We start from the raw sequence: 16431 nt of genomic DNA on the forward strand, positions 1-16431 counted from the left end.
GGGAACATTGGTGGGAATTCTACTGGGACCTTACCAGGACTGAACCCAGAAATATTTGGCAGGGTCAGCGACAGGTCAAACAGACAGGCATAAAACTGAGTTTATACTGGGTTCCTGCAAAAGCAGAAAATCCTGTTTTAAGTTCTCTAAGTGACTGGTGACATGATGAACTACCTCTTTGGGACATGCTAGTTAATCGTAGAAAGGTACTATTGTATTTCCGAGAGAGTACTACCATAGTCAACAACTAAAACTTTGAGAATACTTTTCTAGCATTCGTCTCATTTGCAAATCACCTTAAGGAAATGAACAAAATGGCATAAAGAGAATTCCTAATTTCATGTGTTTTATTATGTTTGAGGAGCATTTACAATTCTTAAGGTCAATGAACCTAAAAACATAAAAATAGAATTTCTTCCAGCTTACAAAAGAAATATATTAGGCAACTTCTGATGTGCGCATTAAAGCCTGGAAATATGTACAAATATGAATATGGCAATAATATAAGTACCATCAGAATTGTTGGTAGCATAATGACTCCATAAAGTAGTTTGAAAAAATTATTTATTCAAGGCTTGCTGCTGTCCTTTTGTTCGTCTAAACACCTGATTTATATCACTGTGGTAGTTGGGCGGTTACCGATTTGTAACCACTTTTGTTCATCTAAACACCTGATTTATATCACTGTGGTAGTTGTATGGTTACCGATTTGTAACCACTTTTGTTGTATTCTGCACTAAAAGGATATTCCTTAAACAGTTATAGATGAAATCCAGTTTGTGCAATTGATTTCAGTGTGTTCTGTAAAAAGTACAAAGTTAGTTTGTAACAGATACAATAGTTTTGCTTGTTCAGTGAATTGCCTACAAATAACCAAAAAATGAAATTATATTTTTACACCGCAACAATAATAAATATCATACATTAAAGCCCTTTGGACAGTACATTATAGGAGTGTAGAATGAAGCCACTAGATTGTTCATACTTTTGAGTGTTCAATCATAACAATTCTTAATTGAGTTTAATAGGAGAGCATGGCTTCTGAATTGTTCCAGCTGGCTCCAATTGTACATTGGTAAAGAAATTCAGTGTATGTAGTATATAATAGATCATGAACAGTTAGCATTGAATGTGTCTGGTGGTCATATCTGCAGAAACAAATCTGCATTTTAGATTTCATCATTTTCTTTCTCAGTTGAAATGAAGTCTTCACGTTTTACCCAGATTACTTCTGCTGCATTATTTTCCACAATACCATTAGTTCCTGCTGCAACTTTTTGCTTTGTAGCAAATGCCATTTTTGATGGTGATTTTTCTGGTGTTCTATGCATGGATAGTTTTCCATTCTCACAAAGTCCATCTTCTGTGAAGCTCATTGCTTTTAGCTGCTCTTGTAAATCTTTTGACAGTGATGAACTTTTCACTGACTGACAGTATTCATCATCATCACTTAGAATATCAGTCTCTTTGACATCTTCCTGCTCTTCATACTTACCAAGATCAAACTGCTCCTCCACCCAACGATCAGTATCATTACTGGTCACTAGTGACTGCGAAGATTCATTATTTTGACGTCGTCCAAATAGATCATCTGCATCAATAGTGAATCGGTTCCTGGATAGTCTCTTTTTGCCTAGGCTTCTGCAGGGAACTGAAACTTAGGGAGGGACAAATATACACAGAATTAGATCGTGCATCATCCTACCAAGAGCAGAACCAAAATGTGCTAATAATCTAATAGCGAAGTCATAACAACATGACAGACATCACTATAATCATGAATAAACCTAGGTTTACTGCAAATAATATTGCTGAATGATCGTTTGACACATTTGCACAACATTCCTTTGTTTGCTATTCTAGCCCATTTAAAATAAATGGATTAATAACTGCACTAAAATAGTAACCAGAGGAACATTACTTTAAACATTCATCCACTCATATCTCCAACAGTTATTTCTAGTCTATAGTTTTTACAAGTGTTAGACATCATAACAATATTATTTCTCAGTCTAATTCACAGGAAACAATGTACTGTATTTTTTATTTTATTCATTCATGGGATGTGGGTGTCGCTGGCCAGGCCAGCATTTATTGCCCTTGAGAAGGTGGTGGTGAGCTGTCTTCTTGAAACACTGCAATCCATGTGGGGTAGGTACACCCACAGTACTGTTAGGAAGGGAGTTCCAGGATTTTGACACAGCAACAGTGAAGGAACGGCGATATAGTTCCAAGTCAAGATGGTGTGTGACTTGGAGGAGAACCTGCAGGTGGTGGTGTTCACATGCATTTGCTGCCCTTGTTCTTCTAGTTGGTAGAGGTCACGGGTTTGGAAGGTGCTGTCTAAGGAGCCTTGGTGCGTAGCTGCAGTGCATCTTGCAGATGGTACACACTGTTGCCACTGTGCGTCGGTGGTGGAGGGAGTGAATGTTTGTAGATGTGCTGCCAATCAAGCGGGCTGCTTTGTCCTGGATGGTGTCGAGCTTCTTGAGTGTTGTTGGAGCTGCACCCATCCAGGCAAGTGGACAGTATTCCATCACACTTGTGCTTTGTAGATGGCGGACAGGCTTTGGGGAGTCAGGAGGTGAGTTACTCGCCGCAGGACCTCCAGCCTCTGACCTGCTCTTGTAGCCACGGTATTTATATGGCTACTCCAGTTCAGTTTCTGGTCAATGGTAGCCCCTAGGATGTTGATAGTGGGGGATTCAGCGATGGTAATGCCATTGAATGTCAAGGGGAGATGGCTAGATTCTCTCTTTTTTGAGATGGTCATTGCCTGGCACTTGTGTGGCATGAATGTTACTTGCCACTTATCAGCCCAAGCCTGGATATTGTCCAAGTCTTGCTGCATTTCTACACGGACGGCTTCAGTATCTGAGGAGTCACGAATGGTGCTGAGCATTGTGCAATCATCAGCGAACATTCCCACTTCTGACCTTCTGATTGAAGGAAGGTCATTGATGAAGCAGCTGAAGATGGTTGGGCCTAGGACACTACCCTGAGGAACTCCTGCAGTGATGTCCTGGAGCTCAGATGATTGACCTCCAACAACCACAACCATCTTCCTTTGTGCTAGGTATGACTCCAACCAGCGGAGGGTTTTCCCCGATTCCCATTGACCTCAGTTTTGCCAGGGCTCCTTGATGCCATACTCGGTCAAATGCTGCCTTGATGTCAAGGGCTGTCACTCTCACCTCACCTCTTGAGTTCAGCTCTTTTGTCCATGTTTGAACCAAGGCTGTAATGAGGTCAGGAGCTGAGTGGAACCCAAACTCAGCGTCACTGAGCAGGTTACTGCTAAGCAAGTGCCGCTTGATGGCACTGTTGATGACACCTTCCATCACTTTACTGATGATTGAGTGTAGGCTGATGGGGCGGTAATTGGCCGGGTTGGACTTGTCGTGCTTCTTGTGTACAGAACATACCTGGGCAATTTTCCACATTGCAGGGTAGATGCCAGTGTTGTAGCTATGCTGGAACAGCTTGGCTAGGGGCGCAGCACGTTCTGGAGCACAGGTCTTCAGTACTATTGCCGGAATATTGTCAGGGCCCATAGCCTTTGCAGTATCCAGTGCCTTCAGTTGTTTCTTGATATCACGTGGAGTGAATCGAATTGGCTGAAGTCTGGCATCTGTGATGCTGGGGACTTCAGGAGGAGGCCAAGATGGATCATCAACTCGGCACTTCTGTCTGAAGATTGTTGCTAATGCTTCAGCCTTATTTTTCACACTGATGTGCTGGGCACCCCCATCATTGAGGATGGGGATATTTGTGGAGCCACCTCCTCCAGTTAGTTGCTTAATTGTCCACCACCATTCACGACTGGATGTGGCAGGACTGCAGAGCTTAGATCTGATCTGTTGGTTATGGGATCGCTTAGCTCTGTCGATCGCATGCTGCTTACGCAGTTTGGCACGCAGATAGTCCTGTGTTGTAGCTTCACCAGGTTGACACCTCATTTTGAGGTATGCCTGGTGCTGCTCCTGGCATGCCCTCCTGCACTCTTCATTGAACCAGGGTTGGTCTCCTGGCTTGATGGTAATGGTAGAGTGCGGGATTTGCCGGGCCATGAGTTTACAGATTGTGGTTGAGTACAATTCTGCTGCTGTGGATGGCCCAACGTGCCTCATGGATGCCCAGTTTTGCATTGCTAGATCTGTTCGAAATCTATCCCATTTAGCACGGTGATAGTGCCACACAACACGATGGACGGTATCCTCATTGTGAAGGCGAGACTTCGTCTCCACAATGACTGTGCGGTGGTCACTCCTACCAATAATGTCATGGACAGATGCATCTGTGGCAGGCAGATTGGTGAGGACGAGGTCAAGGATGTTTTCCCTTCTTGTTGGTTCCCTCACCACCTGCCGCAGACCCAGTCTAGCAGATATGTCCTTTAGGACTCGGCCAGCAGTGGTGCTACCTAGCCACTCTTGGTGATGGACATTGAAGTCCCCCACCCAGAGTACATTCTGTGCCCTTGCCACCCTCAGTGCTTCCTCCAAGTGCTGTTCAACATGGAGGAGTACTGACTCATCAGCTGAGGGAGGACGGTAGGTGGTAATCAGCAGGAGGTTTCCTTGTCCATGTTTGACCTGATGCCATGAGACTTCATGGGGTCCAGAGTCAATGTTGAGGACTCCTAGGGCAACTCCCTCCCTACTGTATACCACTGTGCCGCCACCTCTGCTGGGTCTGACTTGCCAGTGGGACAGGACATACCCGGGGACGGTGATGGCAGTGTCTGGGACATTGTCTGTCAGGTATGATTCCGTGAGCATGAATATGTCAGGCTGTTACTTGACTAGTCTGTGGGACAGCTCTTTTTATTGACTTCGTAGTGGTTAGATACAACTAAGTGGCTTGCTAGGCCATTTCAGAGGGCATGTAAGAGTTAACCACATTGCTGTGGGTCTGGAGTCTTATGTAGGCCAGACCAGGTGAGGACAGCAGATTTCCTTCCCTAAAGGAAGGACATTAGTGAACCAGATGGGTTTTTACAACAATTGACAGTGGTTTCATGGCCATCATTAGACTAGCTTTCTAAATTCCAGATTTATTAATTGAATTCAAATTCCACCTTCTGCTGTGGTGGGATTCGAACCCATGTCCCCAGAGAAATACCCTGGGTCACTAGTCCAGTGACAATACCACTACGCCACTGCCTTCCCTTGATTACTGAACAGAGGAGGAGAAAGGGTAGTAGTACACTGTAAAGTGAGCCATACTAGAGTGACACACACCTAGAACTTCTGCTGCAGATATCCGATCTCTTGCTGTAACTTCGGCAGAAGATCATTGTGACTCCCAGTGAGACAACGTAAATTGACACTTACACCATTTCTCCTGGGTTATGGCAAGAGATAGGGGAAGCACCCCTGGAAATTCTCTCACAATATTTAGCTATCCGAATACCATTATTTTACCTACTGCTTTGTAGACTTCATTTTTGTGCAATAAAGTTATTGGAAATATAGCATATCACTAGATTAATGCTTATGGATGTGTTAAAAATTAAGTAACATTGATAAACAAGAATAAAGATCTTAAAAAATCAAATAACATAGGAATTATGAGCAGGATAGGCCACACGGCCCCTTGAACCTGCTCTGCCATTCAAAAAGATCATGACTGATCTTTGACCGCAATTCCACTTTCTTGCCTGATCTCCATATCCTTTGATTGTTCTACAGTCCAAAAGATCTCTTGAGATTGTATCACTTTATTTAAAACACACTTCCCGCTAAAAATTGTTGCAAATAGATTTATAATTGTCTGACTTATCACAAGATTATTTGCCATTTGACTTTACCCATATGGGTCCATATTTCTAATCTCTCCAACTATTAAGTTTTATCATCTATGTCCTCATCTTGTATTTCTATTGCAATCTTTGAACCAATCCATATACACCATTGAGTTTAGACATCTACTTCCGCTGTCAAGTTCTGCAATTTGTGTGCTTATCTTGATTATGAGATTTAAAAAAAAATATCTGTAAAGGAATGTCACAAATTGAAATTATTGAAAGAAATAAACTGGGACAAAACTATCTTGACTTTTGTGATACTGGTTTCGTAGTTAAGGAACAAGAAGCATTGGAAAATATTTTCACAAATATGGAAGTATGCACCAGCACAAGACAGGAACATTTTGTAACATGTTGCAGTGTGAACAATACTTTTGATACAGCTCTGACCCCTAGAATTCTTACCGGCTCGATTCACAACTGGCCTTGCTCCTTTCAGTGCACACAGCCTCTTTCCTCCAAAAGGCACATATTGCTGGGACTGTGGCAAACTTTCAGTTTTGAGAAGCTGCCTTCGATGTTTATCACGTAGTATAGACTGAATGGCCTTGATAAAATCCCGTTTGCTCTCAGGAGTACTGAAAATTTCCAGAAAGGTGTAAATTATAGGAAGACAATGAACAAATAAAGTTCTATACACTTGGCAATGCAATCAGGCAACAGTAACAACAAGCTACCTGCTACAGAAGTGAAAGCTTGTCTCTGGTCTTCCTTCTGACTCAGATTTTGTGTGAACGATTTCAAAGACACAGTCACTCACCGCATCTACAGAGAAAAGCATGTAAAGGAATTGGATTATGAATTGTAACTACAGAAGGCAGAGTTTGGTTTCATATAATTACAGGCCTGCCTAGTAATACAAGGACAAGATCAACACAACTTTAAACAGTAATGACAATGGAATTCACTCATCTCAAATCTTGCTTATACACCTTAACAATAATTCCTCAGCTTGCTGCTGTGCCTGTGCAATTTTAGCATCCAGCAGCTGCTGAATTTCTAAAACAGTTCAAATTCTTGTGATCTAGATATGGCAAACTATTTGTTCACAAAAATCAATGATTATGCTGTAAAACTACTGAAAAAGAAAAGGATAAGATATTTACTTCAATTTAAAGTTCAGCCTCATTCAACAGGATATCGCTCACCACCCAACTACAGAAAGGTCAGGGTATAGAAAAGTAATTCCAGCCTGTACAGGTCAATTTGACCTTCCTCCTCCTCTCTATAGGAATACAGCCTCATTCAGAGGCTCATATTCAGTTTTTTTCCCTGGCGGAAACAGCCTAAATGACAGCATTTTGGATTCATATAGATCTTTTTAACGCAGTATACCTCCCAGGATGTTTCACAGAACAGAAATGCTGAGTAGTAACAGTACTAGGAGAGAGGGCCAAGATACTGACTTTTCAAGAAGGGAGAAAATAGCAAAGCAAGCAGTTCACGGAGGAACTCCACAGGGGAGACCAAAACAGTTGAAAGAATTTGCCATGGATGGCAGAGCAGATGGAGGGGGCATACACGGACAGCCAGAGTTGGAGGACTGAAGCAGAGGACTTGGACATAGGACTGGAGGAAGCTGCAGAGCTAGGGTTGGTTGGGGGATTTGTAAAAAAAAAGACAAAGGTTTTGAACTCAATGGATTGGAGGACAAGCAACCAATGACCGAACCACAAAAGAAACACATAAACCAAGTTGAACGTGTGCCTCCCCCCAGATTAATTTCATGAAGCAGATACAGATGGGTATGATCTTTTAGGAAATAAATAATTTATATGAGTAGCCTTTTCACCTACTTCTTTCTTCCATTAGCTTTCATGTCTGTAAGAGTTGCAGATAGCACTTGAGGCAGATTGTATTTATACATGATTTTAGTATTAGGAAGTGGTATTAGAAAGAGCAGCAACAGCAATGGGGTGAAAGCAGTGAAAATGGGTTTGCTGAGAGGCAATTTATGAATGAGAGAAAATGTTAGTCCAGTTAGAATTGTTTATTTCTACCTTGACAGAAATAATATTCATCTAAGATTATTTGGGTGGGAGTTTGGTTAACCAGCCAGGGTGGGTTTATTCCATGAAACTACAAAAAGAATTATCCTTTACAGTACACTGCCACCAGGGGGTGGGCTTAGATTATTCTTTTCAAAATATGCAATCTAAACATAAGTCTTTGAAAATAATCTGCCTTAATTGCTAAAATTATTGCACAACTCAAAATCATCACAATTTCTAGAGGCTACTACTTCAATACAAATTCCCTCTCTCTACATATGCCATTAGCTTACACAAATAACCAGACTTCAGGATCAGGTCAATTATTGTTTTAAATCTCAAGACATCAGCACGTTTGGTCGCAGAGATACCAAAACAGCCAAGCAAACCTAAGTTTCTGCATAATTAAGGCCTGGGCCAGGCTGTAAAACCTGTCACATATAACTGCTATACCATTCTTTTAGTACCAGCAAGTCCAGATTCTACAAAACATATACAGTAACACCAGATATAAAAATTATATGGTACCAAAGTATAATTAACACATTTCTTTATCTGCAAGTGACCTTTCAGTAGGAAGTATTCAATCCCCAATCGATATAACTTTAAAAATTGCTTGTAAATATATTGCACAAATTAATGATAAAAAAATTATCTTCTACTGCCCTTGGCTAATGTTAATGATTCGCTCAATAATGTTGCAATCTATTGCTAATGTTGTAAGATAAGATGTTTGGAAAGTATAGTAGTGTTTCTTAGTCTTTCTCCTGTTCCTGACAGTTGCAACATTGTTTGTTATATTTAGCACTGATGATATGACTGACTACATACTGGAAAACTGCACCAAACTATTCTGGTGTCACAGATTGAAGCTACAAACTACCAAGGATAAACCATATTTTTTTATGAGCAAGCATTGTGTCCACATCTGTTTCCTTGCTGTTGAAGTTCTCGGGCAAAATTTTCCTTTGCATTATTTCACCTTCTGATTCCTTCTCCTAGCAACATGCAGCAAAAGGGTCATTATGTAGCTTCATGGTAATTCCACATGAAAGCCAATTACAAAACTGCATAATGCATTGTTGCACTCCATGACTATTTAAAACCAGGAAGGGGAATAATCCTGCCCAATATCATCAGCGGGAAGAATAACAAGAAGTAGTAATCAAAGGAATAAGTTTTATTATAAAACCAAACAAATTATAATTTACAGCTGTACTCCATTAGTCCAATAATGGACATTCTCTCCTTTTTCTCTGCCCCAATGATTGTATATTCAGGATGGGCGTAGCATAGTTAATAGGATTGCCTAGATAACTGCCCTGTGAATTGTAGAAAAAGTGGTTTAGATTGTTTCATCACCAAGTATAATTGATACAAAATAATATGAAACATACATTGACATTAATCCAATATCACAAGTTGAGTATCTGACAACTCAAGCCAAGATTTTCTGATTGGTGTTATTTTAATGCTGGCATTTATGCATTTAAAATAAATTATAATGTTAATTGGAAAATTTAGGTTTCAATGTACAATTAGAAAATTGAACGCTAAACATTATACACTTCACTACAAGGGATACTGAGTTAATTCAAACATGTTCACATTTATGCGACAATGCTTGTGCAAACTTTTAAAGGCATAAATGTAGATATCTAGGTGAAAAGATTAAAAAATATTTAAAAAATTAAAAGACAGTTACAACTTAAATACGAGAATATGTCTGCACATCCAAGTCCCTGTTATATTCAAGTCCGTGTTACATTCCTTAATCTGGGAAAATATGTATACCTTTGATTCACAATACAAACACACTGAGAAGGGAAGTCTAATGAACTTCTTTTTCTTTTCTTTCTTTTGGGCCTCCTTATCTCGAGAGACAATGGATACGCGCCTGGAGGTGGTCAGTGGTGTGTGAAGCAGCGCCTGGAGTGGCTATAAAGGCCAATTCTGGAGTGACAGGCTCTTCCACAGGTTCTGCAGAGAAATTTGTTTGTCGGGGCTGTTGCACAGTTGGCTCTCCCCTTGCGCCTCTGTCTTTTTTCCTGCCAACTACTAAGTCTCTTCGACTCGCCACAATTTAGCCCTGTCTTTATGGCTGCCCGCCAGCTCTGGCGAATGCTGGCAACTGACTCCCACGACTTGTGATCAATGTCACACGATTTCATGTCGCGTTTGCAGACGTCTTTATAGCGGAGACATGGACGGCCGGTGGGTCTGATACCAGTGGCGAGCTCGCTGTACAATGTGTCTTTGGGGATCCTGCCATCTTCCATGCGGCTCACATGGCCAAGCCATCTCAAGCGCCGCTGACTCAGTAGTGTGTATAAGCTGGGGGTGTTGGCCGCTTCAAGGACTTCTGTGTTGGAGATATAGTCCTGCCACCTGATGCCAAGTATTCTCCGAAGGCAGCGAAGATGGAATGAATTGAGACGTCGCTCTTGGCTGGCATACGTTGTCCAGGCCTCGCTGCCGTAGAGCAAGGTACTGAGGACACAGGCCTGATACACTCGGACTTTTGTGTTCCGTGTCAGTGCGCCATTTTCCCACACTCTCTTGGCCAGTCTGGACATAGCAGTGGAAGCCTTACCCATGCGCTTGTTGATTTCTGCATCTAGAGACAGGTTACTGGTGATAGTTGAGCCTAGGTAGGTGAACTCTTGAACCACTTCCAGAGCGTGGTCGCCAATATTGATGGATGGAGCATTTCTGACGTCCTGTCCCATGATGTTCGTTTTCTTGAGGCTGATGGTTAGGCCAAATTCATTGCAGGCAGACACAAACCTGTCGATGAGACTCTGCAGGCACTCTTCAGTGTGAGATGTTAAAGCAGCATCGTCAGCAAAGAGGAGTTCTCTGATGAGGACTTTCCGTACTTTGGACTTCGCTCTTAGACGGGCAAGGTTGAACAACCTGCCCCCTGATCTTGTGTGGAGGAAAATTCCTTCTTCAGAGGATTTGAACACATGTGAAAGCAGCAGGGAGAAGAAAATCCCAAAAAGTGTGGGTGCGAGAACACAGCCCTGTTTCACACCACTCAGGATAGGAAAGGGCTCTGATGAGGAGCCACCATGTTGAATTGTGCCTTTCATATTGTCATGGAATGAGGTGATGATACTTAGTAGCTTTGGTGGATATCCGATCTTTTCTAGTAGTCTGAAGAGACCACGTCTGCTGATGAGGTCAAAGGCTTTGGTGAGATCAATGAAAGCAATGTAGAGGGGCATCTGTTGTTCACGGCATTTCTCCTGTATCTGACGAAGGGAGAACAGCATGTCAATGGTCGATCTCTCTGCACGAAAGCCACACTGTGCCTCAGGGTAGACGCGCTCGGCCAGCTTCTGGAGCCTGTTCAGAGCGACTCGAGCAAAGACTTTCCCCACTATGCTGAGCAGGGAGATTCCACGGTAGTTGTTGCAGTCACCTTTGTTTTTATAGAGGGTGATGATGTTGGCATCGCGCATGGCCTGGGGTACTGCTCCCTCGTCCCAGCACAGGCATAGCAGTTCATGTAGTGCTGAGAGTATAGCAGGCTTGGCACTCTTGATTATTTCAGGGGTAATGCTGTCCTTCCCAGGGGCTTTTCCGCTGGCTAGGGAATCAATGGCATCACTGAGTTCCGATTTGGTTGGCTGTATGTCCAGCTCATCCATGACTGGCAGAGGCTGGGCTGCATTGAGGGCAGTCTCAGTGACAGCATTCTCCCTGGAGTACAGTTCTAGGTAGTGCTCAACCCAGCGGTCCATCTGTTTGCGTTGGTCAGTGATTATGTCCCCCGATTTAGATTTGAGAGGGGCGATCTTCTTGATGGTTGGCCCAAGAACTCTCTTCATGCCATCATACATTCCTCTGATGTTTCCGGTGTCTGAGGCCAGCTGAATATGACTGCATAGGTGTTGCCAGTAGTCGTTTGCGCAACGCCTAGCTGTTCTTTGTGCAGTACTTCTGGCTGCTTTAAGTGCTGCGGATGTTAAAACGCTGGGGGCTTTCTTGTAGTTCAACAGTGCAATGCGCTTAGCGGCTATGACAGGTTCCAGCTCTTCATTATGAGATTGAAACCAGTCTGCATTTCTCTTCGCACTTTTGCCGTAGGTGGTCAAAGCTGACTCATAGATGGCGTCTCTGATGTGGGCCCACTTGGTCTCAGCATCCCCTGTGGGAGTGTTTTGAAGGGCTGTTACAAGTGAATTTAGAAATTTTTGTAACAGCTGTGGGTGAGAAATTCTGCTCGTGTTGATGCGCGGGTGGGCCTTCTGCTTGGAATGATGCAACTTCTTTGGTCTGAGTCTAACCTTGCTGCACACCAGGGAGTGGTCGGTGTCGCAGTCCGCACTGTGGAAGCTGCGTGTGATTTGAACACTGTTTAAGACGGCTCGCCTTGTGACAATGAGGTCTAGCTGGTGCCAACGACGTGATCTTGGGTGCCTCCATGAAACCTGGTGACAGGGTTTAATGTGAAAGAACGAGTTGGTGATGCAGAGGTTATGATAGGTACACAACTCAAGCAGTCTCTGCCCGTTCTCATTCATCCTTCCAACGCCATAGCGCCCAAGGCAGGAGGGCCATGAGTCATGGTCGGCCCCAACCCTGGCATTAAAGTCCCCCAGCAGGAATAGGTGTTCGGTGTTGGGGATGCTGCTAATGATGTTATGGAGTTGTTCATAGAACTGGTCTTTAGCTTCAGGTGGGGAGCAGAGTGTTGGAGCATAGATGCTGAGTAGGTGTACTGGACCAGAGGTGGTGAGCAGTCGGATGGACAGTATGCGTTCCGAGCCATTTGAGGGAGGCTCTATCATGCTGAGCAAGGTGTTTCTGATGGCGAAGCCCACTCCATGCTGTCTTGGTTCTTCAGGATCCCTGCCCTGCCAGAAGAAGGTGTAGTCTTGCTCTGCTAGAGAGCCACTCGCGGGGAGGCGAGTCTCCTGAAGTGCTGCAATGTCCACATTGAATCTACTGAGCTCGTTGTTAATGATGGCGGTCTTCCGAGAATCGTTGATTTGTGTAAGGTCTTCCGACAGGCCAGGACACATAGCTCTGATGTTCCTGCTTGCAAAGCAAAGGGCTGGTACCTTCTTTCATGTTGTTTGGTGCGGTGTATCAGTCCACCTTTCGGGCAATGACCCTGAGCTCCAAGCACCCATTGAAGCAGGCAGACTGTGGCGGGACAGAACCTTATTGACCGGGGGCTGCCTGGTTTGAGGCGGGCGGTAGCTGTCCAGTGAGGTGCAATGACCTCTCCCACCGACAAAGGCAACCCGTGGCGCCCAGTTTCTACGCCAATTAATCTGGACTTATAACCCGTAACTGCTGCCTTCCGTGTTCAGTCGCTGTGAGGCAACTATGGAGTGACCTCTCCATGGCGCATGCCTGGGCAAATTTATGGAGGTTGAGAGTTGCCCAGTCGTCAAAACCCCCCTCTCGGCCTTTCTGGTGGGGTCCAAAGGAGTGCAGGACACGACGTTTGGCACCAGTATGGCTGCAGGAACTGCCGGAAACATGCCAAAGGTGACACATGACCGCCTACGGGGTTCCGCTCCGGATTTTCTGTTAGGGTTTACTCCCTTAGCCTTGGTCTCTTCCGAGACGCCCACAAGGCAGTGGGGTTGTTGGGGCCCCTACACAGGTGCAGGATGGTGCCGGTGGGAGGAGGGGATGCAAGGGGGAGGGGTAGAGGGAGGGGGTGGGGGGGGGTGCAGGGGAAGGGGGTGCGGGGTGAAGATGGTGCGAGGGGGGGGCGGGCTGGGACAGGGTTGTGAGGGGGTGAGCTGAGAGGGTGGAGCAGGGAAGGGGACGGGGGTGGGGGGGGGTGGAAGGGGGGTAAAGGGGGGGGGGGGAGGGGGGGGGGAAGCTGGTGCAGGTAATAAGCCATTTCCTCAGTGCCCACCATCGACGTCCGGAAAGCTCATCCACGTCCTTCGGGAGGTGAAGCATCATTTGGCAGACTTAGAGGTGATTACATTTGCTAAGGGTTTTTTTTTGCAGTGGTTTAAATAAAGGCATGCAGCATTGCCGACAGTGCGCTGCAGATGCTCTCCGAGCCATCTCCCGTGGGCGCTTTGAAGTTGCGGCCGGGGGGGCCGTTCGTGGATTTTTGGGTGTTCGGGGCACCTTTTCTCAGGACTTCTCTCGGGTCCCGCAGCTCCTTCTTCACCTCAATGGACTTACCGCATGCCGTGGCTGCAGACACTCTGGACTGTGAAGACAGCAGGATCGGAGATTGAAGTATCGGCAGCTGTGCTCGTCAGTTTCATCCGGATCAATTTCATTGAGAAAACAAAGAGCAGGTGTGGCTGGGGGAGGGCAGTGGGCCCAGGTAACATACACTAAACTAACTGTTAGCCTTTAGATAGGGCTAAAATGAACTGATTTAAAGAGCCAGGGGAATTTAAACAGTTTAAGAGGGCAGATTGGGGGAGAAAACGTTAGGGATGGGAGCGGATGGCCATGGACAGAGTTGAACAGCAAGGGAGCTTCCTAGGGAGCTTCCAGCCCAGGAGCCATCTTGAACAGAAGGGAAGTCTAATGAACTACAACATGCTTATGCCATAAGCATGAAACATGCATATGACAAGATATAAATATTTTTGTCTTGTTTTCTCATGATATTGGCTTCTCCAACTCTGTCATTATATACAAGAGGTTTAAAAACCAGCTTCACTCACGGAAATCATGTCTCACTTTAATTTGGTACAATATTACAACTACTGTTCAATTGGTCTCAAAGCAATCTGATAGAGAGAGAAGCCAAAACATTCAATTCAAATACAAATGTGCTGTATGAATTGTTCAGACGTGTGTCTAATTGTCATCTTTTTACATTTAAACAGATTTGTTTAAACAACTGCTTGGCTCTAGTTACAGTTTGAGAATATTTAATATTTTGCACTTTTCCAATCAGTGAGTTTGAAATTAAGCCTTCAAAAAGAATTTGCGTGGCTTGAACATCTGAACAGGACAAAGTAATTGCTGAGGAAAGCATTAATGAAGCATCCACACAAAAAATAAATTTATTCATAGCTATAGTACAAGAGTTATGAACATTTTACCAGACAAGGAGTTCATAAGAGCAACTATAAATGTGTTATTTCCTGATTACTCATTTGTTCATTTACGGTTTAATAAATGTAATAACATTAAGAGCATGGACATGAGCGGATAGCTGGAGCAGAGGCGGCAAGAGTATAAAAAGAGTGGGAGAGAAGGCCCAGGAAAGAGCACAAACAGGAGTGGAGGCGGCTACAGCAGGGGTGGCAGGAATATATAAAGACAGTGGGAGAGAAGGCCCAGGACAGAGCATTGACCTAAGCGGAGGTGGCTGTATATATCATGTATTTGGCAAATCTACAAACAAACAAAAAATCAAGGGGAACAGGACAGCAGGTAGGTGATTGGTTGGTTAGTATTACTGTTGTCTTTCATTTCTCTCTAAGATACAGCAGTGAGTTAAACTAAGAAATTTAGCTAGTAGACCAATAAATAGAGGAATGGCAGGGAACCCAGTCCTGTTGAATGCACATCCTTTTTGTCATGTGGGAACTCCAAGACACTTCTCATGTCCTGCAGAACCAAATGTGCAGGAAGCATCGTCAGCTGGAGGAGCTTGAGCTCCATATTTCAGAACTTGAGCAGCACTTGGTGTCACTACAGTGTATCCAGAATGCTGAGAGCTATGTGGATAACAGGTTTCAGGGGGTGGTCACCCACAGATTAAGCGTGTGTCGGCAGGAAGGGAATGGGTGACCACCAGACAGACAAAGAGGATGAGGCAGCTAGTATCTAGAAGCTTACATGGTAAGTAAAAGCAAAAAAAGAAAACTTACGATGATTACAAATATCTTAATACTTTAGAAATCCTAGAGGAGTATAGAAAGTGCAGGGGTAAAAAAGGAAATTAGAAAAGCAAAGAGAGGACATGAAAAACTATTGGTAGGTAAAATCAAGGAAAACCCGAAGATGTTTTATCAATACATTAAGGGTGAGGATAATGAAGGAAAGGGTCGGGCCTATCAGAGATGTACAGGGGAACTTATGCATGGATGCAGAGATGTGGGCAGGGTTCTTAATGAGTTTTTTGTCTCTGTCTTCACAAAGTAGAAGGTTGATGCAGACATTGCAGTTAAACAGGAGTGTGAAATATTAGATAAGATAAGCATAATGAGAGAGGAAGTGCTTGAGAGTCTGACATCCCTGAAAGTGGATAAATCGCCAGGACCGGATGTTTTGCATCCCAGGCAGTTAAAGGAAGCCAGGAAAGAAATAGCGGATGCGCTTCAAATCATCTTCAAATCCTCACTTGATACAGGCGAGGTACCAGGTGATTGGAGGTCTGCAAACGTTGTACCATTGTTTAAAAAGGGTGTGAGGGATAAGCCAGATAATTAAAGGCCGGTCAGTCTGATCTCGGTGGTGGGTAAATTGTTAGAATCAATTCTGAGGGGCATGATAAACTGTCACTTAGAAAAGCACGGATTAATCAGGGATAATCAGGGATAGATTGTTAAGGGAAGGTCATGTCTTACAAACTTGATTGAGTTTTTTGAGGAAGTAACAAGGATTGATGAGGGTAGTGCAGTGGATGTGGTTTACATGGATTTTAGTAAGGCATTTGACAAGGTTCCGCATGGCAGA

General features: G+C 44.0%; 1 protein-coding gene across 9 annotated transcripts in view; it reads right to left on the reverse strand.

Moving 5' to 3' along the window:
* Positions 1 to 333: 333 nt before the first annotated feature.
* LOC137374430 (rho guanine nucleotide exchange factor TIAM1-like) overlaps positions 334 to 16431 on the reverse strand; it is a 428220-nt gene continuing 412122 nt past the window's right edge. For 8 of the 9 annotated variants that reach the window (XM_068040529.1, XM_068040530.1, XM_068040527.1 and 5 more), the window contains 3 exons: positions 6487 to 6574; positions 6215 to 6387; positions 334 to 1657 (listed from right to left, as the gene is read on the reverse strand). In XM_068040529.1, coding sequence (XP_067896630.1) covers positions 1170 to 1657; positions 6215 to 6387; positions 6487 to 6574 — 749 coding nt within the window. In that variant the 3' untranslated portion in view covers positions 334 to 1169. The remainder of the gene's footprint in view (positions 1658 to 6214; positions 6388 to 6486; positions 6575 to 16431) is intronic. The other variant, XM_068040531.1, reaches the window with a different exon arrangement.

Source organism: Heterodontus francisci, chromosome 10, assembly GCF_036365525.1.
Source record: "Heterodontus francisci isolate sHetFra1 chromosome 10, sHetFra1.hap1, whole genome shotgun sequence".
NCBI classification, from domain to species: domain Eukaryota; kingdom Metazoa; phylum Chordata; class Chondrichthyes; order Heterodontiformes; family Heterodontidae; genus Heterodontus; species Heterodontus francisci.